Source organism: Macaca thibetana, chromosome 14 (genome assembly GCF_024542745.1).
Source record: "Macaca thibetana thibetana isolate TM-01 chromosome 14, ASM2454274v1, whole genome shotgun sequence".
In the NCBI taxonomy this organism is placed as follows: Eukaryota; Metazoa; Chordata; class Mammalia; order Primates; family Cercopithecidae; genus Macaca; species Macaca thibetana.
This window is the reverse complement of record NC_065591.1, coordinates 62,987,250-63,010,509: the sequence shown is the minus strand read 5'-3', so window position 1 is coordinate 63,010,509 and position 23,260 is coordinate 62,987,250. Positions and strand designations below refer to the sequence as shown.

The following is a 23,260-nucleotide window of genomic DNA, read 5'->3' as shown; positions in this document are numbered from 1 at the left end:
GAGGGGATATGTGTCCAGGAATGTATCTGTTTCTTCTAGATTTTCTAGTTTATTTATTTTATATTTTACATTATTTTATTCTCTTTGTGTAGAGGTGTCTATAGTATTCTCTGATGGTAGTTTGTATTTCTGTGGGATCGGTGGTGATATTCCCTTTATCATTTTTTATTGCATCTGTTTGATTCTTCTCTCTTTTCTTCTTTATTAGTCTTGCTAGCGGTCTTATCTATTTTGTTGATGTTTTCAAAAACCAGCCCCTGGATTCATTGATTTTTTTTTTTTTTTTTGAGACAGAGTCTCTCTCCATCACCCAGGCTGGAGTCAGTGGCATGATCTTGGCTTACTGCAAGCTCCGCCTCCCGGGTTCACGCCATTCTCCTACCTCTGCCTCCCAAGTAGCTGGGACTACAGGTGCCCACCACCATGCCCGGCTAATTTTTTGTATTTTTTTTAGTAGAGATGGGGTTTCACTGTGTTAGCCAGGATGGTCTCGATCTCCTGACCTCGTGATCCACCCGCCTTGGCCTCCCAAAGTGCTGAATTACAGGCATGAGCCACCGCGCCTGGCGGATTCATTGATCTTTTTTGAAGGGTTTTTTGTGTCTCTGTCTGCTTCAGTTCTGCTCTGATCTTAGTTATTTGTTGTCTTCTGCTAGCTTTTCGATTTGTTTGCTCTTGCTTCTCTAGTTCTTTTAATTGTGATGTTAGGGTGTTGATTTTAGATCTTTCCTGCTTTCTCTTGTGGGCATTTAGTACTGTAAATTTCCCTCTACACACTGTTTTACATGTGTCCCAGAGATTCTGGTATTTTGTGTCTTTGTTTTCATTGGTTTCAAAGAACATCTTTATTTCTGCCTTAATTTCGTTATTTACCCAGTAGTCATTCAGGAGAAGGTTGTTCAGTTGCCACGTAGTTGTGTGGTTTTGAGTGAACCTCTTAATCCTGAGTTCTAATTTGATTGCACTGTGGTCTGAGAGACAGTTTGTTGTGATTTCTGTTCTTTTACATTTGCTGACGAGTGTTTTACTTCCACCTATGTGGTCAATTTTAGAATAAGTGTGATGTGATGCTGAGAAGAATGTATATTCTGTTGATTTGGGATGGAGAGTTCTGTAGATGTCTATTAGGTCTGCTTGGTCCAGAGCTGAGTTCATGTCCTGGATATCCTTGTTAATTTTCTGTCTTATTTATCTGTCTGATATTGACAGTGGGGTGTTAAAGTCTCCCATTATTATTGTGTGGGAGTCTAAGTCTCTTTGTAGGTCTCTAAGAACTTGCTTTATGAGTCTGGGTGCTCTTGTATTGGGTACATATATATTTAGGATAGTTAGCTCTTCTTGTTGAATTGATCTCTTTACCATTATGTAATGGCCTTCTTTGTCTCTTTTGATCTTTGTTGGTTTAAAGTCTGTTTTATCAGAGACCAGGATTGCAACCCCTGCTTTTTATTGCTTTCCAGTTTTCTTCCCTTGCTGGCAAGAAGTTGTGTTCCTTTGGAGGAGAAGAGGCATTCTGGTTTTTGGAATTATCAGCCTTTCTGCTCTGGTTTCTCCCCATCTTTGTGGTTTTTATCTACCTTTGGTCTTTGATGTTGGTGACCTATGATGGGGTTTTGGTGTGGATGTCCTTTTTGTTGATGTTGATGCTATTCCTTTCTGTTTGTTAGTTTTCCTTCTAACAGGCCCCTCAGCTGCACATCTGTTGGAGTTGCTGGAGGTCCACTCCAGACCCTGTTTGCCTGGGTATCACCAGTGGAGGCTGCAGAACAGCAAATATTGCTGCCTGATCCTTCCTCTGGAATCTTTGTCCCAGAGAGGCACCCGCCTGTATGAAGTATCTGTTGGTCCCTACTGGGAAGTGTCTTCCAGTCAGGCTACACAGGAGTCAGGGACCTACTTGAGGAGGCAGTCTGTCCATTATCGGAGCTCAAACTCTGTGCTGTAGAACCACTGCTCTCTTCAGAGCTGTCAGGCAGGGACGTTTAAGTCTGCAGAAGCTGTCTGCTGCCTTTTGTTCAGATATGCCCTGCCCCCAGAGGTGGAATCTAGAGAGGCAGTAGGCCTTGCTGAGCTATGGTGGGCTCCACCCAGTTTGAGCTCCTTGCCACTTTATTTACACTGTAGGCATAGAACTGCCTACTCAAGCCTCAGCAATGGCGGATGCCCCTCCCACCACCAAGCTCCAGCATCCCAGGTCAATCTCAGACTGTTGCACTAGCAGCAAGCAAGGCTCTGTGTGCATGGGACCCGCCGAGCCAGGCACAGGAGGGAATCTCCTGGGTCTGCTGGTTGCGAAGACTATGGGAAAAGTGCAGTATTTGGGCAGGAGTGTACCGTTTTACCAGGTACAGTCACTCACGGCTTCCCTTGGCTAGGAAAGGGAAATCCCCTGACCCCTTGCACTTCCCGGGTGAGGCGAGGCCCCGCCCTGCTTCGGCTCACCCTCCATGGGCTGCACCCACTGTCCAACCAGTCCCAATGAGATGAACCAGGTACCTCAGTTGGAAATGCAGAAATCACCTGAATTCTGTGTTGATCTCACTGGGAGCTGTAGACCGGAGCTGTTCCTATTTGGCCATCTTGAAAGTGCACCAGGTCCTGCCTTTCTGACTCTTAAGGCCTGATTGTTGCAGCTTCATTTCTTTATTTTCTGAAGAGGTCCCATTCAGCATAAGTACCTTCCTTCAGGTAGAGCTTCTATTTGCCAGTTCCTCTTTTGGCATCATCTTCTCTCTGACCTTGTTTTCTGACCCTACTTGTTTTTTGTGTGCTTTGTGGCACCAGTAGGGTCTGTATGTGAGTCCCTGTGCAGATCTTCCTTGTACTTTTTTTCTGAATTTCTCTGCTCTCCACTTACCTCGGTGATCAGACTTGACTATAAAAATGAGTCTATTTCTTGTTGGTTTCCTATAAGCAGCTGGTATCTCATGTCAGATGGTTTCCATGAGTTATCTGATAATGGCAAAAAATCCCCTTCCTTGGAGATTTTGGCATTTCTGCTCCCAAGGCCTGCTTGTGATAACTGTCTCTCTAGTCTTAGATTAAGAGGTTCTAGGTTGGAGCCTATGAGGACCAAAGAAGGGTATATCTTGAAGAGCTTGATTAATCAAAACTAAAAAATCATGAGAACAGCAGATTTGATCTGTAAAATATATCCCAGTTCTGACAAATTCTCATCACTTCCACAGCTACCACCTTGTTTCAAGCCACCATTAGCTCTCATTATTGCAACAGCCACCTGAGTAATTTCTCTGTATCTGCCCTTTCCCTTTTATAGTCTACTTTTTAACACAGTATCCAGAGAAATTGTTTTAAAAATATAAATGTGTTCATGTTATACCTCTGTTCAAATCCCTGTAACAGCTCCCATCTCAGAGTGAAATATCAAAGTCTTGATAATAGCCTAAAAAGGCAGCTGGGTGCAGTGGCTCACGCCTGTAATCCCAGCACTTTGGGAGGCCGAGGCAGGTGGATTACCTGAGGTCTGGAGTTCAAGACCAGCCTGATCAACATGGAGAAACCCCGTCCCTATTAAAAAATACAAAGTTAGCCGGGCGTGGTAGTGCATGCCTGTAATCCCAGCTACTCAGGAGGCTGAGGCAGGAGAATTGCTTGAATCTGGGAGGTGGAGGTTGCAGTGAGCCAAGATTGTGCCCCTGCACTCCAGTCTAGGCAGTAAGAACGAAACTCCGTCTAAAAAAAAAAAAAAAAAAAAGCCTAAAAAGGGGACTCTGTGTATTCTGGAACCCTGTGGCTTCTTTGAGTTCATCTCCTGCTAGTCACCACCTTACTCATTTCTCTCCAGCCATACTAGCCTTCTTGTTATTCCTTGAACATACTAAGTATGTTCTGTCACCTCAAGGACTTTGCATCTGCCCTTCTCCATTCTTGGGATACTCTTCTCCCAGTTATTCTGCATGCCTTTCTCCCACACCTCCTTTAAATATTTGCTTTAAAGTAACCTTCTTATCTTTTGCCTTGTTGCACTCCTTGGTGATATTGAGCGTATATTTCACATATCTTTTGGCCTTTGTTTTTATTTTCTCTGAGACAAAGTCTCACTCTGTCACCCAGGCTGCAGTACAGTGGCATGATCACAACTCACTACAACCTTGATCTCCAAGGCTCAAGGGATCCTCTGACCTCAGACTCCAGCTTCAGCCTATAACTGGAACCACAGGCATAAACCACTGCACCTGGCTAATTTTTTTTTTTTTGTACAGATGGAGTCTCCTATGCTGCCCAGGCTGGTCTCAAAATCCTGAGCTCAAGTGATCCTCCCACTTTGGCTTCCCAAAGTGCCGTGATTTCAGGCATGAACCACTGTGCTCAGTCTTATTTGTCTTCTTTTGAGAAATGTCTAGTTAGATCTTTCACCCATTTTTTAATCTGATTTTTTTTTCTATTGAGTTGTTCAAGTACCTTATATATTCTAGATGTTAACTTGTCAGATGTATAATTTGCAGATGTTTTCTCCCATTCTGTAGGTTGTCTGTTCACTTCATTGTTTCCATTTTATTTTGATTTAATCCCATTTATCTATTTTTGTATTTTGTTGCCTGTGGGTTGTTGCTTTTTTTTTTTTTTTTTTTTTTTTTTGGCAGTGTCTCTCTCTGTTGCCTAGGCTGGAGTGCAGTGGCATGATATTAGCTCACTGCAGCCTCTGCTTCCTGGGTTCAAGTGATTCTCCTGCTTCAGCCTCCCAAGTAACTGGGATTACAGGCATGCGCCACCACACCCGGCTAATTTTTATATTTTTAGTAGAGATGGGGTTTTGCCATGTTGGCCAGGCCGGTCTCGAACTCCTGACTTTGGGTGATCCTCCCACCTTGGCCTCTCAAGGTGTTGGGATTACAGGCATGAGCCACCGTGCCTGACCGTTGCCTGTGCTTTGGAGGTCTTAAAAATCCTTGCCCAGACCAATATCATGAAGTATTTCCCCTATGTTTTCTTCTAGTAGTTTCATGGTTTCAGGTCTTATGTTTAAGTCATTTATAGTTTTATTTATATATATATATATATATATATATATATATATATATATATATATATTTTTTTTTTTTTTTTGTAGAGACAAGGTCTCACTATGTTGCCCAGGCTGGTCTGTAACTCCTGAGCTCAGGCAATCCACCTGCCTTGGACTCCCAAAGTGCTGGGATTACAGGCATGCGCCACCATGCCTGGCCCACATTTAAGTCTTTAATCCATTTTGAGTTGACTTTTGCAAGTAGTAAGAGATAGGGTCCAGTTTTATTCTTCTGCATGTAGATAGCCAGTTTTCCCAGTACCCTTTTTTTTTTTTGAGATGGAATCTCACTGTGTTGCCCAGGCTTGCGGTCAATGGCATGATCTCGACTCACTGCAACCTTTGCCTCCTGGGTTCAAGTGATTCTCCTTCTTCAGCTTCCTGAGTAGCTGGAATTACAGGCGCCTGCCACCACGCCCGGCTAATTTTTTTATTTTTAGTAGAGACGGGGTTTCACCATGTTGGCCAGGCTGGTCTCCGACTCCCGACTTCAGGCGATCCATCTGCCTTGGCCTCCCAAAGTGCTGGGATTACAGGCATGAGTCCGCGCCCGGCCCCCAGTACCATTTATTGAAGAGATTGTCCTTTCCTGAATGTTCGTTCATGCATTTGTCTAAATTCAATTGGCTATACATATGTGGATTTTATTCCTGTGTTCTGTATTCTTTTCCATTGGTCTATATGTCTGTTTTTATGCCAACATCATGCTGTTTCGGTTACTATTGTTTTGGAGAATATTTTAAAGTCAGATGGTGTGATTCCTCTAGCTTTATTCTTTTCGCTCAAGATGGCTTTGACTATTCAGGGTTCTTTATGGTTCCATATGAATTTTAGGATTTTTTTTTTTCTATTTCTCTGAAGAATGTCATTGAAATTTAGATAGGGATTACATTGAATCTGTAGATTGCTTTGGGTAGTATGAATGTTTTAACAATATTAATTCTTCCAACCCATGTACATGGGATATCTTTTCATTTATTTGTGTCTTCTTCAATTTAGTTCATCAGTATTTTACAGTTTTCATTGTAGAGATCTTTTACCTCCTTGGTTAAATTTATTCTTGAAGGTATTTTATTATTTTTTGTAGCTATTGTAAATGGGATTGCTTTTTTGATTTCTTTTTCAGATTTGTTTACTAGTTCTAACAGTTTTTTGGTGGTGTCTGTAGGTTTTTCTAGATTTAATATCATGTTATTGGCTGGGCACAGTGGCTCACACCTGTAATTCCAGCACTTTGGGAAGCAGATGTGGGTGGATCCCTTGAGATCAGGAGTTTGAGACCAGCCTAGGTAACGTGGTAAAATCCCATCTCTACCAAAAATACAAAAAATTAGCGAGGTTGGGTGGCATGCACACCTGTAGTCCCAGCTACTTGAAAGGCAGAGATGGGAGGATCTCTTGAGGCCCAGGTGGTGGAGGTTGCAGTCAGCTGAGATTGTGCCACTGCGCTACAGCCTGGGTGACAGAATAAGAGCCTGTCTTAAAAAAAAAAAAAAAGGATAAGCTCGTGTTGTCTGCTTGGAGGGGCTGTTTGACTTCCTTCTTTCCAATTTGGATGCCTTCCTTCTTTCCTTCCTTCCCTTCCTTCCTTTCCTTCCTTTCCTTGCCTTCCTTTCCTTTCTTTCTTTCCTCTTGCCTAATTGCTCTGGCTAGAACTTTCATTACTATGTTGAAAATAGTGGTGAATGAGGGCATCCTTGTCTTGTTCCAGATTTTAGAGGGAAAGCTTTCAACTTTTCCCTGTTCAATATATTAGATGTGGATTTGTCATATATGGCCTTTATTGTGTTGAGGTATATTCCTTCTATATCCAATTTGATTGCAGAGCTGGGGACTGGAATCAACTAAGTCTCAGTCACTCACATACCTGACTCCTGAACTTGAAGACTCAAAACAGCTGGGGCTTCTCACGCATGTGTATCTCTACATAGACTTCCACATGATGTCTCCAGCAGGGTGGCTTCAGGGTAGCCAGGTTTCTTACATGTTGGCTCAGGGCCCCTCAGGCATGTGTCCCAAAAGAGAGAGAGCCAGGTGAAATTTGTATTGCTTTTTCTAACCTAGACTTTGGTGTCATGCAACATCATTGCTGCTACATTCTATTTGTTAGAAGATGAGTCACTAATGTCAGCCTATATTAAAGGGGAGGGAAATCCACCTTTAATGGGAGGATTGTCAAACAATTTGTGGACATATTTTAAAACCATCACAGTTGGCCGGGCGCAGTGGCTCATGCCTGTAATCCTAGCACTTTGGGAGGCTGAGGTGGGTGGATTGCCTGAGCTCAGGAGTTTGAGACCAGCCTGGGCAATGGTGAAACCCCATCTTTACTAAAATACAAAAAGTTAGCTGGGTTGGGTGGCACATGCCTGTGATCCCAGCTACTCAGGAGGCTGAGACAAGAGAATCACTTGAACTTGGGAGGTAGAGGTTGCATTGAGCTGAAATCACGCCACTGCATTCCAGCCTGGGCGACGAGCGAGACTCTGTGTCAAGACAAACAAACAAACAACCATCACAGTAAATTAACCTGTCTAAACCTAATGTCATTTGGGGCAAATGGCATTATCTTCAAGAGTATTACTGTTCTCATTTATAAATTAAGAGTGATAATTCATTGGTTGTGAAGATTTGATGAAAAAATATTGTGGAAATTAGAATATTGCTTAATATATAAGCAAGTACTCAAACATTTTAAATTCTTCCTTCCTTTTTCTTTCCCCTTTTAGCTTATTGATTTTCAGTTAACTGTCATTTTTGTCTTTTCATAACTAAAAAATATGAGGAAGGAATTTCTAATTTATATATATTTTTCAAGTGAGACATGTAACAAAGAGGAAGTGATAGTTTAGTTGGCAACTAAGACATGTGCATAAGGAAGGATACATGAGTGATGTGATACACTTGTATGTTGGGTAGATGGAATGTGTTATGGCTAGCTAGAGGCAGGTGACCTGTATGGAGATCTTGACCGGCTGACTCCTAGGTATCTCTTGTGATTTGTGTATTTTTCCCTTGCAGTTCCTGAGGGAAGACCTCAATTACCATGACCCAACAGTGAAACACAGCACCTTCCATGGTGAGGATAAGCTCATCAGCGTGGAGGACCTGTGGAAGGCATGGAAGTCATCAGAAGGTAATAGGCAGCCTGGTCATCAATCCTAGTTGCGGGAAGGTTTAGAGAAGACAGAAGCAGCAACTTGGCCTTAAAAGAACATGTATATAAAATGCTTAGTAAAGGGCAAATTATTGAAATGATTCTACATACAGTCACTAAATACGACTGAATATGGTCACTCTGCTGGGCATGGGGGAAGGTTCTCCAGAGTTGGAGTTTTTCTTTATTAGAATACTTTTTGAATTCTATCCTATTCCTACCCCCTTCCTCACCCACCTGACCCTGGCATAGGAATCTTCCAGGTTCTGCTGCTTCATCTCCAGAGATAGGGAGCTTGCTGGTCTCTTGAGGCAGCCCCTTTCTTCTCTAGCTTCCCACTTAGTCCCAGCTCTGCTGAGTCCTAGACAATTCAAAGATTGGGTGAGGGTACAGACAGACTCTCTCCTTTTGTATACTATCTTGATTGAAAGCTTTTCTATATCATTTTGGTTGAAAGCACTAGTGTAGAGTCTGTCTTTTTTTCCAGGTTAAGTAGCCCTACTTCTTGAAGAAAACATTTTCTCAGTCTCCTTCTCATCTTGATTTCCTGCCTATAAGCATTTTTGTTAATGTGTTTCTTAGATCCTATAGTTGGCTGCAGACCTCCAAGTGTGATTTTATCATCACAGAGTTGAGCAGGACTGTCACCTTCTTGTTTCTGAATCCTGTGCATCCGTTAATGCAGTCTGATTAGATACTGGTGCCTTACTAGTCATTCCACTCTACTGACACATGTTGAGCTTAATGAAAACTTCAGATTTGTGTAAAACTGCTAAACCATGATTACCATTTTTTTTTCTGGAGCATTTCCTTCAGAGTTCTTAGTGAAAGAGCATGTCTAATTGTGCGAGACTTGACAGGGAAGGGGAAACCAGGGCTTTAGCTTCCTCTCCATTTATATTATGGCTAGGGCACAGATAACATTATAAGACTAGAAGCAATCTCTCTTCTCAGGATCTCTTAGGGCAGGTTCTGATGCTAACAGGGTTAAATGTAAGTAACTATCAGGATCCCTGGTTTTTATTTGAGGAAGCTTAGGCCTATTTGTATAAAGTTACTTGTCAGTATCATGCATTTAGTGGAGCCAGAACTTTGGCCTAGAACTTCAGCTCTGTAGCCGATGCTTTTCAATACCCTCTTGGTTGAAAGCATTAGTCTAGGGTAGAGAAGACTAGTTTTGGCAGGAATGAGGCAGTTTCTATTTTTATTTACATTTTAATTTAGGCTTATAGAGTTTGAGATCTGAAAGGGGTAATCTATATTGTAGATGGAGAGCATTAAATGTGAAGCAGGAAGACCTGGATTCTAATCCTGATTATGGGATGGACAGGCTGATACTTCCTGTTAACTCTATGTTTTATCAGTGTAGAAGAAAAATTAGGCAGCTGTGGGAGAGAGCTTCCTGGATATCTTTGGAAGCTGAGTTCCTTCTGGGGGCTTTTCTTTAATAGCTCTTGAGCAACGCAGGCTGTCTACTGATGAAGGTCAAGCAGTGACATGAGCTTTAGAACTTCACCAGCAGTACCAGGAAAAAAATCTTCCATTAGCATCATTTAGTTTTGGATTTCTTATTTTTCTCTAATAACGTGAGGACAGGGTGGCTGGTTTTTAAGAGTGGGTTTCAAAAGTAGGAACTTAGAATTAAAGATGGCAGGGAGAGCATTCTGGCCTTCTCTGAAAGCTCACGTAGAAGTATCTAGGAAAGGAAAGTGAGAGGGCAGAAACAGAGGGACTAAATCATAATGCTAGAAAACAGCTCCAGGCAGTTTTCTCGTAAGGACTTTATTTTTGGACTTAGCAACTATTTGGAACACTTCCAGTGTATTCTAAATTACAGGAAAATGAAAGACAATGGAGTGAGGTTTTTTAGGGGAGAGTCCTCATTAACCACAAGTGGAGAAAAGCATTTCAGTGCACAGTGATGTAGTTCACAGCTAAGATGAGAAATGATATATATGTACCCTTTCAGAATTTGCTCAGTGTGACTGAGCGCTGTGGCTCACGCCTGTAATCCCAGCACTTTGGGAGGCCAAGGTGGGTGGACCACGAGGTCAGGAGATTGAGACCATTCTGGCTAACATGGTGAAACCCGGTCTCTACTGAAAAAATACAAAAAAAGCCGGGCGTGGTGGCATGCACCTGTAGTCCCAGCTACTCGGGAGGCTGAGGCAGGAGAATGGCGTGAACCTGGGAGGCAGAGCTTGCAGTGAGCCGAGATTGTGCCACTGCACTCCAGCCTGGGCGACAGAGCGAGACTCCGTCTTAAAAAAAAAAAAAATTAAAAAAAATAAAGAATTTGCTCAGTGTGTGTTATACTTGGTGGTTTGACAGACTAAAAGTGAGAATTTTTATATGTCCTCTTCCTCCCAATAATTTGCTTCATTATTCAGAGAAAGTCCCCTAATCTCTCTGGAGTGATGAGTTCCAGGGCTACAAAAAGCATGTAATATTCTGGCACTGGCTCAAACTAGCTGTTCTGAGTTTAGCTAGATGATGTAGATGTCAGCAGTGGTCATTTGTGTTCAGAACATTAGCTGGCTAGTGTCAGTGCCATCTGTGTGATTAGCATTGTTAACATTTTTCTGACTAATGTTGGGAGCCAATCTTTTCTCTGTGTTATATAGATCTTAGCAGAAAAGTTTTCTAATCTCTATCTTAGCCAACTCTGGACTTTAGTAATAAAAACAGCAGCAGCAACAACAACAGCAACTGAAAAACTACTTTAACATTTATATAGTATTTAACATGTGCTAGCACTGTTTCTAAATGTTTTACATATATTAACTTATTTATTTCTCACAGAAACCATATGTAGTATAGATATTATGATTATATAGAGTTAGCACAGACTTCACAAGTTCACAGCCCCCAGTAAGATTACTCTCACTTCAGACATCAGCCATAATTTCAAGCTGTTCCCAGGTCACCTGCACTTCTGACCAGCTGGCTACAATTCATGTATTACCATGGCCTTCTCAGGTTTGATAATTAACTAGGACTACTCCGAGAATTCAGGAAAGCCCTATACGTATGATCACAATTTTATTATAAAAGTTACAAATCAGAACCAGCCAAAAGAAGAAATTTATAGGGCAAGATCTGGGAGAGGCCTGAATATGGCACTTTTGTGTCCTCTCCTTGTGGAATCAGGACACATCTCCTTTTCCAGCACATTGGAGTGTTTGCCAGTCAGGAAACTCAACTGAACTTTGGTGTTCAGTATTTTTCTTAGGGTTTCATTACATAGGCAAGTTTGATTAAATTATTAGGCACATGATTGAACTTAATTTCCAGCTCCCTTTTTCTCCATAAAGGTTGGATTGGTATCACCTGGCTCAGGGCCCCCAATGCTCTAGTCATGTGGTTGATTTTTTTAGTGACCAACCCCCATCCTGAGTCATCTTATTAGCCTGAACTCATGTGTAATCCAAGGGACCCAAATAAAGACATTCTTATCACTGGGAATATTCCAAAAGTTCATTGGGTACCTCCTAGTAACACAGGACAAAGATCTGCCAAATTCTTTGTTATACAACATTGAATAATTAAGTATGGAAGAACTGGTAAAGCAGGGTTGAAGAAGGACCAAGAATGAGGGCCACTCCAGGAAATCCAGCAGCAGAGACTAGGGGATTGGCCTTTTCTTTCTTTTCTTTTTTTTCATTTGAGACTGAGTTTCACTCTGTCACCCGGGCTGGAGTGCAGTGGCGCAATCTCAGCTCACTGCAACCTCCGCCTCCCAGGTTCAAGCAATTCTCCTGCCTCGCCTCCTGAGCAGCTGGGACTACAGGCGTGCGCCACTATGCCCAGCTAATTTTTGTATTTTTAGTAGAGACGGGGTGTCACCATGTTGGTTGGCCAGGATGGTCTCAATCTCTTGACCTTGTTATCCGCCCACCTCGGCCTCCCAAACTGCTGGGGTTACAGGCGTGAACCACCGTGCCTGGGGGATTGGCCTTTTCTAATTAGCTACTTGCATATGACTCAGCTTTATTCACTTTTTATTTCTAAGTGTCTTTGCTCAAGAGTCACATATGACAAGAGAAGAATCAGATTGGCATAGTGTGGATTACAGATTTAAATAGGGTGGTGATAGTGGGAGTGTGTGTGTAGGGTTTGGAGAGAGCTGCGATTTCCAGCCCCTGCAGGATCATATGAGGTTAGAGGAGTGGCAGTTCTTTAAAGGAAGGGTGGCTGGGTAGATTTTGTAGAATCCTTGAGAAATAGAATTACTGTTTGCATATTTGAGCCATTGGAAACAATAACAGTGTCATTTTTAGAGAGGAATGATGGGAGGCACTGACCTAAGGGAATTCTCCTCTAGAGCATGGCTTTCATTTTTTTCTAACCAAAGTGCATCATTACTGCTTCTCTTTTCCTTTCCTGGACACTAGATTTTAAATGATGCTATCTGACAAACAAAGTATATTTCTTTTTTTGAGACAGAGTCTCACTCTGTAGCCCAGGCTGGAGTGCAGTGTCATGATCTTGGCTCACTGCAGCCTCTGACTCCCGGGTTCAAGGATTCTTTTGCCTCAGCCTCCCGAGTAGCTGGGATTACAAGCGTGCACCATCATATCCAGCTAATTTTTGTATTTTTAATAGAGATGGGGTTTTGCCATGTTGGCTAGGCTGGTCTCAAACTCCTGATCTCAAGTGATCCACCTGCCTCAGCCTCCCAAAATGCTGGGATTACAAGCATAAGCCACTGTGCCTGATGAAAATTTCTTTTTTGCTTTTTCTTTCTTTTTCTTTTGAGATGGAGTCTCACTCTGTTGCCCAGGTTGGAGTGCAGTGGAATGATCTCGGTTCACTGCAACCTCTGCCTCTCAAGTTCAAGAGATTCTCCTGCATCAGCCTCCAGAGTAGCTGGGATTACAGGCGTGAACCACCATGCTTGGCTAATTTTTGTATTTTTAGTGGAGACGGGGTTTCACCATGTTGGACCAGGCTGGTCTCGAACTCCTGACCTCAGGTGATCCTCCCGTCTCAGTCTCCCAAAGTTCTGGGGTTACAGGCGGTAGCCACCACACCTGACCAATACTTCTTAAGTAATAATTTATTTCCTCATTTTTATGAATCAAGAGTTCCTAACTATCAATCTTTGATTCTATGAAATATGATTGCAGCTAAAAGCAAAAGAACCTGGTAGTCTAGTGTGCCTGTGGACTTTGCCACAGTAGTTGTTTACAAGTTTTTGTTTCCAAAAGCCTGGTGGAAAATAAACATTGCAGGCCAGGCACGGTGGCTCATGCCTGTAATCCCAGCTGAGGGATTTTGGGAGGCTGAGGTGGGCAGATCATGAGGTCAGGAGTTCAAGATCAGGCTGGCCAACATGGTGAAACCCCATCTCTACTAAAAATACAAAAAAAATTAGCTGGGCATGGTGGTGAGCACCTGTAATCCCAGCTACTCGGGAGGCTGAGGCAGGAGAATCGCTTGAAACTGGAAAGCGGGGGTTGCAGTGAGCCGAGATCGTGCCACGGCACCCCAGCCTGGGCAACAAGAACGAAACTCCATCTCAAAAAAGAAAGAAAGAAAGAAAGAAAATAAACATTACCGTAAATAAGTTCACAGATCTCCTTTTTTGTCTGTGCTATTCTTTGGATGACAGAATTTCTCTGTAGGAAGCAGTGGAGTAGTACAGCAGGTTCCTGAATAATGTCACTTCATTCAACCTTGTTTGATTATAATGCTGATGAAAATAAAAAATTGCTTCCTGACTGGGGCCACTGTCTCTGTGTGGAGTTTGCACATTCTCTCCATGTCTGCATGGGCTTTCTGCAGGTACATCAGTTTCCTTCCACATCTCGAAGATATGCACTTTAGGTGAATTGGCATGTATAAATGGTCCCAGTCTGAGTGAGGGAGAGAGGGGGGCGGGGGGGAGAGAGAGAGAGAGAGAGAGAGAGAGAGAGAGAGAGAGTATGTGCATGTGTATGTGGTGTGTGTGTGTGTGTGCCCTGCAATGGAATGGCATCTGATTCAGGGTTGGTTCCCACCTGGCACCCTGAGCTGCCCAGGATAGGCTCCAGCCACTTTCAACCTTGAACTGAAATAAGAAGGTAAATAATTATCTTACTTGTTTTAATCTTCCTTAAATGTATATACAGGTCACATTTATTTCATTGTGTAATATTAGAAATGTTTTGGTCTTTATTTGTAAGTTTGGTGATGTTTTTGTGACCAGAAATATGCCATAGGAACTTCACCCTTGATTATATCAGTTAGCTTCTGGTAAAATTGGTTTTGTTATACATGGTTTTGCTTAAAGTTGCAGTTTCCAACAACCCATTGATGACATTCATTGAGGACTTACTGTACTGGAGAGCTAGGAAGCCTTTAGAAAGAACATCCAGGCTGGGTGTGGTGGCTCACACCTGTAATCCTAGCACTTTGAGAGGCTGAGGTGGGTGGATCACTTGAGGTCAGGAGTTCAAGACCCACCTGGCCAACATGGTGAAACCCTGTCTCTACTAAAAATACAAAAATTAGCCAGGTGTGGTGGTGGGCATCTATAATCCCAGGTACTCGGGAGGCTGAGGCAGGAGAATCGCTTGAACCCAGGGGACGGAGGTTTCAGTAAGCTGAGATCGCAACTTCACTCCCGCCTGGGTAAAAGAGCAAAACTCCATCTCAAAAAATAAAAAATAAAATAAAATAAAAAATAAAAAAAACACCCAGCAGAGCTGCTGACCTATCTGTTGACACAACACAGGGAGGTCAGGTGGCATCAGACTTCTGTCTAAACCATTTCAAAAGTCAGATCCATATGAAAGAGTTGGCAGCCCGTTTTTGCTTTTACATAAACCCAATGAGAGATATATTTATTATTTTCTTTTAGTCATTTAAAAATTATTTTTCTAAGTGAATCATCAAGTCATTTAGTCAAAAACCTAAGACATTAGTTGTTTGCTGCTGTATTTTTTGGAAGAATCATACAATTGGCTTTTTCTTTCCCCTTACATTCTTTCAGATAATTTTTTTTTCCTGATAATAAAAACAACTAGCATCCATGTAGTGACATTTATCACAGTTGTTTTATATTTATTTTAAACAGACACTTGAGGATAAAAGGTTTTACTTGTATTCCCATTTAATAAATAACAAAACTGAGTATCTCTCACCTGAGGGTTCTACCTGTTTAATATATCTTATGTGCATCTCCTATGATACTGCCTTAGCTCAACTTCATTACCTTTTTAAAAAGATATTTATTGAGTTGCAACTGACATACAAAAAGGTGTAAATCTCTAAAGTTTACTATTTTTAAGATTTTGATACATGTATACAATTGTGAAACCATCACTGCATTAAAGATAGTGAATATACTCATCACCCCTAAAAGTTTTCTCATAGCCCTTTGTAGTCTGTGCTCCCCCAGCAACCACTGATCTGCTTTCTGCCATAGATTAGTTTGCATTTACTACAGTTTTATGTAAATGGAATTATATAATATGTACTTTAAAAAAATAATCTGGCCACTTTCACTCAGTGTAACTATTTTGAGGTTCATTTATGTTTTGCATGTGTAAATAGTTAACTCATTTTTATTGCTTAGTAGTAGTCCATTGTAGAGACATACCACAATTTATTTACCTATTTGCCTACTGGGAGACATTGAGCTGCTTTTAGTTTTTGGCTATTACAAATAAAGCTGCTATGAACATTCACATGCAAGTCTGTATGGACATATATTTTCTTTTCTCTTAGGTAAATATCTAGGAGTGGAATGACTAGATCATATGGTAGGTATATGTTTTTAAGAAACTGTCAAACTGTTTTCTAAAATAGTTGTATTTTTTATATTCCCATCAGCAGTATATGACATTTTCAGTTCTTCCACATCTTTGCAAACACTTGGTATGGTCGGTCTACTTAATTTTAGCCATTTTGATAGTATAATGATCATGGTTTTATTTTGTATTTGCCTAATGACTAATAATGTTGTGCATCTTTTTATGTACATGTTTCCATTCATATCTCTTTTTGGTAGAGTATCTGTTAAATCTTTTGTCTGCTTTTTACTGTTTTTTTTTAAATCGAGTTTTGAGAATTCTTTATATATTCTCCGTTTAAGTATTTTATCAAATATATACTTTGCTAAGATTTTCTCCAAATCTGTGGCTTTTTCTATCATTCTTTTCACAGTGTCTTTTGAAGAGCAGAAAGTTGTAATTTTGATGAAATCCAGTTTATCAATTTGTTTTTTAATAGATCATGCTTTTGGTATTATATCTAATAAATCTTTGCTTAACCCAGGATCATACAAAGATTCTTTCTGTTTCTTTCTAGAAGTTTTGTAGTTTTATGTTTTACATTTATGTCTATAATTCATTTTGTATTAATTTTTATATGTGGTGTGAAGTATGGAACTTAGTTCTTTATTGTGCTTACACTTGGTCCCAATTGTTCTAGAACTGTTTGTTGAAATGCTATTCTTTTCTCCATTGCATTGTCTCACCTCTCATCTTTTGCCAAAAATCAGTTGTTTAAGCTGAGTGCAGTAGCACACACTGTAGTCCCAGCTATTCAGGTGGCTGAGGTTGGGGGTGGGTGAAAACTGCTTGAGCCCAGGAGTTAGAGTCCAGCCGGGGCAGCATAGCAAGAACCTGTTTCTAAAAAACAAACAAAAAACGCCTCAAGTTGTTTGTGTAAGTGTGAGTTTACTTTTGGACTCTCTATTATGATACACTGATCTATTTGTCTTTATGCCAGTACCATGCTATTATGATTACCATAAAATTATAATAATTATTTCAGTCAGGTAGTGTTAGCCCTCCAACTTATTTCTTCTTTTTCAAGTTGTTTGGGCTGTTTCAGGTCCTTGAATAAACTTGTCAATTTCTACAAAAATGCCTGGTGAGACTTTGAATAGGATTGCATTGAATCTGTAGATGAGTTTGAGAGAGCTGACATCTTCAAAATACTGATGTTCTTTCAACCCATAAACAAAGTACATCTCTCCATTTATTTAGGAGATACAGTTTCTCTGAGCATTATTTTTTAGTCTTCAGTGTATAGAACTTTCCCGTCTTTTGTCAGATTTATCACTAAGTAGTTCATAGTTTTTTATGCTGTTGTATATGGTATTTTTTAAAAATCACGGTAAAATACATATAACAAAATTTACTATGCAAATGGTATTTTAAAATAATTTCTGATTGTTGCTTACATACAGAAATGTAATTGATTTTTATATATTGATTTTATATTCTAAACTAAAAATCTATATTCTATGAAGTGCTAAACTCACTTAGTAGATTTCATCACTTTTCTATAGACAATAATGTTTGTCTGCCAATAAAGACAGTTTTACTTCTTTTCGAATCTGATGCTTTTTTTTTCCTTTTTCTTGCCTGATTGCCTTGGATAGTATTTCTAGTACAGTGTTGAAGAGAAATGAGGTGAGCAGCTATCCATGTTTCATTTCTAATCTTTTTTTTTTTTTTGATACGGAGTCTCGCCCTGTCACCCAGCTGGAGTGCAGTGGCACAATCTTGGCTACTGCAAGCTCTGCCTCCTGGATTTATGCCATTCTCCTGCCTCAGCCTCCCAATTAGCTGGGACTACAGGTGCCCACCACCACGCCTGGCTAATTTTTTTTGTATTTTTAATAGAGACGGGGTTTCACTGTGTTAGCCAGGATGGTCTCGATCTCCTGACCTCGTGATCCGCCCGCCTTGGCCTCCCAAAGTGCTGGGATTACAGGTGTGAGCCACCACGCCCGGCCATTTCTGATCTTAGAAAACATTCAGTCTTTCACCATTAAATATAATGGTGGGCCAGGTGTGGTGGCTCATGCCTGTAATCCCAGCACTTTGGGAGGCCAAGGCGGGTGGATCATGAGGTCAGGAGTTCGAGATCAGCCTGGCCAGCGTTGTGAAACCCGATCTCTACTAAAAATACAAAAATTAGCTGGGCGTGGTGGAGGGCGCCTGTAATCCCAGCTACTCAGGAGGCTGAGGCAGGAGAATCGCTTGAACCCGGGAGGTGGAGGTTGCAGTGAGCCAAGATTGTGCCATTGCACTCCAGTCTGGGCGACAGAGTGAGACACTGTCTCAGAAAAATAAATAAATAAATAAAATAAAAATAAATGTTAAAAATTATATATATATATATATAAAAATATATAAAATGTTGGCTATGGGGTTTTTGTAGTGCCTCTCTACTCCTAGTTTGCTGAGAGTCTTTATCAGGCATAGATGCTTGGTTTTTTTCAAATGCGTTTTCTGTGTTTATTGAGATGATTGCATGGTTTTTCTGTTTGTTTGTTAATTTGATAAATTACAGTGACTGAGTTTTGAGTGTAAAGCTAACCCTGCATTCTTGGGATAAGTCCCCTTGGTCATAATGTATTATTCTTTCACTATATTGTTGGATTAGATTTGCTAAAATTATGTTTTAAATTTTTATGTCTTTGTTCATGAAAGATACTGGTTTGTAGTTTTCTTAAAATGTCTTTGTTTTTGATATGAGGATAATGTTTGTCTCATAGGATGAATTATGAAATATTCCTCTGAAGTTTTTTTGAAGAGTTCATGTAGAATTGGTATTATTTTTTCTTAAATATTTGATAGAATTCAGCAGTGAAGCTAACTGAGCTTAGAGTTTTCTTTGTGGGAAGGTTTTTAATTATAGTGTCAATTTCTTTAATAGGTATAAGGCTGTTCAGGCTATCTATTTCTTGAGTGAGCTTGGGTACTTTGTGTCTTTCAAGAAATTTGTCTATTTCACCTGTGTTGTCAAATTTACTGGTATATGTCAATAAAATTCCCTTATTCTAATGTCTGTACAATCCGTAATTATGTCTCATTACTGATCTTAATAATTTGTGTCTTCTTTTTTTTACTGATTGGTCATGTTAGATCTTTGTTAATTTTACAGAACCAGTGTTTGGTTTTATTGATTTTTCTCTGGTTTCTATTTCATTGATTTCCACTTTGATTTGATTATTTTCTTTCATCTGCTACTTTGGGTATAATTTGCTCTTTTATTTTTTAGTTTGGTAAGGTGAAAACTAAGGTCACCAATATGAGACCTTTCTTCTTTTCTAATACAGAATTTAGTGCTGTAAATCTCCCTTAACTACTGCTTTAGAGGCATTTCCCAAATTCTGGTGTATTGTGTTTTTTTTTTTCTCTCTTTTCCAACTGATTTATTAGTAGCACAGACAGAATAAAAATACCTAGAATGAAGACACAATTAATGGCAAATGTTCTATTACTTTTTTTCCTGATACAATCTTTAATAACTTAGTATCCCTTAATAATATGTTCTAATTTGAGAGATTCTTTTTGCCCTGGAAATGCATACCTTTAAAATCTGTTTTAGATCTTAGATCCATCCAGTATTGGTTTATCATTATATTGGATGAAATGTTGTGCTTCTATTTTCACTTAGCTCAGAATATTTTATATTTCCTTTTTGACATCTTTAGTTCCACAAGTTATTTAGAAGCAAGTTATTTAGTTTCCAAATATTTGGAGATTTTTTTAGACTTTTTTGGTTATTGATCTCTAATTTAATTCCCTTGTGATCTGAGATCATACTTATGTGACTTGAATCCTTTAAAAAATTTTAAGATTTTTTTCTTTTGTGTCCTACAACATGGTCTATCATGTTAAATATTCCATGTGCACTTGTAACTGTTCTGTTGGGTGGAGATTTCTATAAATGTAAATCAGGTCTGTTTTTGTTGTTTTGCATTTTTTTTTTCTTCTTTTAAGTTCCGAGGTACATGTGCAGGATGTGCAGGTTTGTTATATAGGTAAATGTGTGCCATGGTGGTTTTCTGCACAGATATCCCGTCACCTAGGTGTTTAGCCCTGCAGCCATTAGCTGTTCTTCCTGATGCTTTCCCTCCTCCCACTCCCTTGACAATGTGTGTTGTTCCCCCCGATGTGTCTATGTGTTCTCATCATTGAGCTCTCGCTGTTTGGTTTTCCGTTCTTGTGTGAGTTTGCTGAGGATAACAGCTTCCAGCTCTATTCATGTCCCCGCAAAGGACATGATCTCATTCCTTTTTATGGCTGCATAGTATTCCATGGTATCTATGTACCACATTTTCTTTATCCAGTCTTTCATTGATGGGCATTTGGGTTGATTCCATGTCTTTGCTATTGTGAATAGTGCTGCAATGAACATACATGTGCATTTATCTTATAATAGAATGGTTTATATTCCTTTGGGTATATACCCAGTAATGAGATTGCTGGGTCAAATGGTATTTCTGCTTCTTGATCTTTGAGGAATCGCCACAGTGTCTTCCACAATGGTGAACTAATTTATATTCCCACCAACAGTGTAAAAGTGTTCCTTTTTCTCTGCAACCTTGCCAGCATCTGTTGTTTCTTGACTTTTTAGTAATTGCCATTCTGACTGGTATGAGATGGTATCTCATTGTGGTTTTGATTTGCATTTCTCTAATGATCAGTGATGTTGAGCTTTTTTTCATATGTTTGTTGGTTGCATGAATATCTTCTTTTGAGAAGTATCTGTTCACGCCCTTTGCCCACTTTTTAATGGGGTTGTTTATTTTTTCTTTGTAAATTTGTTTAAGTTCCTTGAGGACTCTGGATATTAGACCTTTGTCAGACGGATAGATTGCAAACATCTTCTCCCATTCTGTACCATTCAGGACATAGGCACAGGCAAAGGTTTCATGATAAAAATGCCAAAAGCAAATGCAACTAAAGCAAAAATTGACAAATGGGGTATAATTAAAGAGCCTCTGTATAGCAAAAGTAACTATCATCAGAGTGAACAGGCAACCTACAGAATGGGAGAAAATCAGGTCATGTTGTTGATGGTATTGTTCAAGTCTACATATCTTTGTCGATTTTCTGCCTACTTGTTCTATCTTTTTTTTTCCTTTTTCTTTTCTTTTTTTTTTTTTTTTTGAGATGGAGTCTCGCTCTGTTGCCTAGGCTGGAGTGCAATGGCATGATCTCGGCTCACTGCAACCTCCTCCTCCTGGATTCAGGCAATTCTCCTGCCTCAGCCTCCTGAGTAGCTGGGATTACAGGTGTGTGCCACCATGCCTGGCTAGTTTTTGGATTTTTAGGAGAGACAGGGTTTCACCATGTTGACTGGTCTTGACCTCCTGACCTCAAGTGATCTGCCCTCCTCAACCTCACAAAGTGCTGGAATTACAGGCATGAGCCAGTGCACCCGGCCTGCCTACTTGTTCTATCAATTGTTAGAGAGGAGTATTTAAGTGTCCAGTTGTAACTGTGGATTTACCTATTTTTCCTTGTAGTTTCTGCTTCATGTGTTTTGAAGCTCTGTTACTAGGTGCATAAAGATTTAGGATGATTATTTCTTAGTGATTAACTGACCTCTTCAACATTATGAAATGACCTGCTTTATCCTTGGTGGTAGTCTTTGCTCTGAAATCTATTTTGATAAAAATATAGCTGTCTTTTGACTGTTGTTAGTTTGGAATGTCTTTTTCCATCCCTCTACATTTAATCTATTTGTATTTTTATATTTAAAGTGCATTTCCTATAGGCACATATAGTTGGGTCCTATCTATATATGTATATTTTGCAATGTGACAATATCTGTTAATTGCATTATTTAGACCATTTATGTTTGGTGTGATTATTAATATGATTAATCAAATATGATTGATATGATTGTTAATATAAGATAATTTAGGTTAGTCCATTATCTTGCTATTTGTTTTCTGTTTGTCCCATCTGTTCTTTAATTCCTTTTCCTACCTTTTCTGCTTTCTTTTGGATTAATTGAGCATTTTTTATAATTCAATTATATCTTCTTTGTTGGCTTATTAGCTATATCTGGTATTTTAGTGGTTGCGTTAGGAGATAAAAATATGTATCTTTAACTCATCACAGTCTTTTTTTTTTTTTTGAGACAGAATCTTGCTCTGTAACCCAGGCTGGTGTGCAGTGGTGCAATCTTGGCTCACTACAACCTCTGCGTCTTGGGTTCAAGAGATTCTCGTGCCCCAGCCTCCTGGGTAGCTGGAATTACAGGTGCATGCCACTAGGCCCAGCTCATTTTTGTATTTTTAATAGAGACGGGGTTTTGCCATGTTGGTCAGGCTTGTCTCGAACTCCTGACCTCAGGTGATCCACCTACCTCAGCTTCCCAAAGTGCTGTTGTTACAGATGTGAGCCACTGCACTGGGCCTACTTTCAAGAGATTTTATACCATGTCACATGTAGTATAAGAAGCTTCCAGTAGTGCATTTTCATTTCCCTCTCTCAATCTTAGATTTTACTCCTTGCACTGTGGCTTGGAAATTCAAGTCCATAAGCTGGGGCAATTGTAGAATTTCCCTCATTTGTTTTGCATCTCTGAAGAAACATCGTCCTCTGTAGGCTGATGTCCAGTGTCTGATATATATTTCATATATTTTGTGTTTTTTTGGGGGGGTAATTTTAATTCAGGAGGGAGGGTAAATTCCATCTCTGGTACTTCAGCTTACCCTGAAACAGAAGTGTCAGCTGAATCATCTTTTGCTTGGGCTGTTGTTCTTCATATACTGTTATTCTTGGCCCAGCCTAGCTCTGCTGCTATGTATCTTTCACTTAGTTCCAGATCTGATGAGGTCTCTGCTTATATTTTTCAGTGGTTTCCCATTTTTCCCCCATATATGAAACAAACAAGTTTAGGACATTAGATTTCTGGGTGTAAGAAATATTCTTAAATGGAAGCTGGAGAAATAAAGATACTGTTAAAAATGTTACAAGTAAATACCTGTATAGCAATAAATTGTAATCATATGTTAATTTGAAAGAATAAATACTGGCTTTCCTATTGGTCAGATAACCCTTCAGTTTGTGTAGGAGTAGCAATAAGCTTACATCACAACTGCTGTCTCATTTGAGATTCAACAAAATAAGATACCAAAAGCTTAGTAATTTCTGGTGAAAAAAATATTATAGAAAATGTTGGCTCTGCGTGGTGACTCATGCCTGCAATTCCAGCCCTTTGGGAGGCTGAGGTGGGAGGATCACTTAAGCCCCAGAGGTTGAGGCTACAGTGAGCTATGATCATGCCACTGTACTTCAGCCTGGGTGACAGAACGAAACCCTATCTCTAAA

The 23,260-nt window shown here is 40.0% G+C and overlaps 2 protein-coding genes across 5 annotated transcripts in view; one reads left to right on the top strand and one right to left on the bottom strand.

The window, feature by feature from the left end:
* RHOG (ras homolog family member G) overlaps positions 1 to 23,260 on the bottom strand; it is a 1,041,648-nt gene that overhangs the window by 176,223 nt on the left and 842,165 nt on the right. The window lies entirely within an intron of this gene.
* Positions 1 to 23,260, top strand: part of STIM1 (stromal interaction molecule 1) — a 217,224-nt gene that overhangs the window by 144,294 nt on the left and 49,670 nt on the right. For all 4 annotated transcript variants that reach the window (XM_050756139.1, XM_050756140.1, XM_050756137.1 and 1 more), the window contains exon 3: positions 8,048 to 8,162. In XM_050756139.1, coding sequence (XP_050612096.1) covers positions 8,048 to 8,162 — 115 coding nt within the window. The remainder of the gene's footprint in view (positions 1 to 8,047; positions 8,163 to 23,260) is intronic.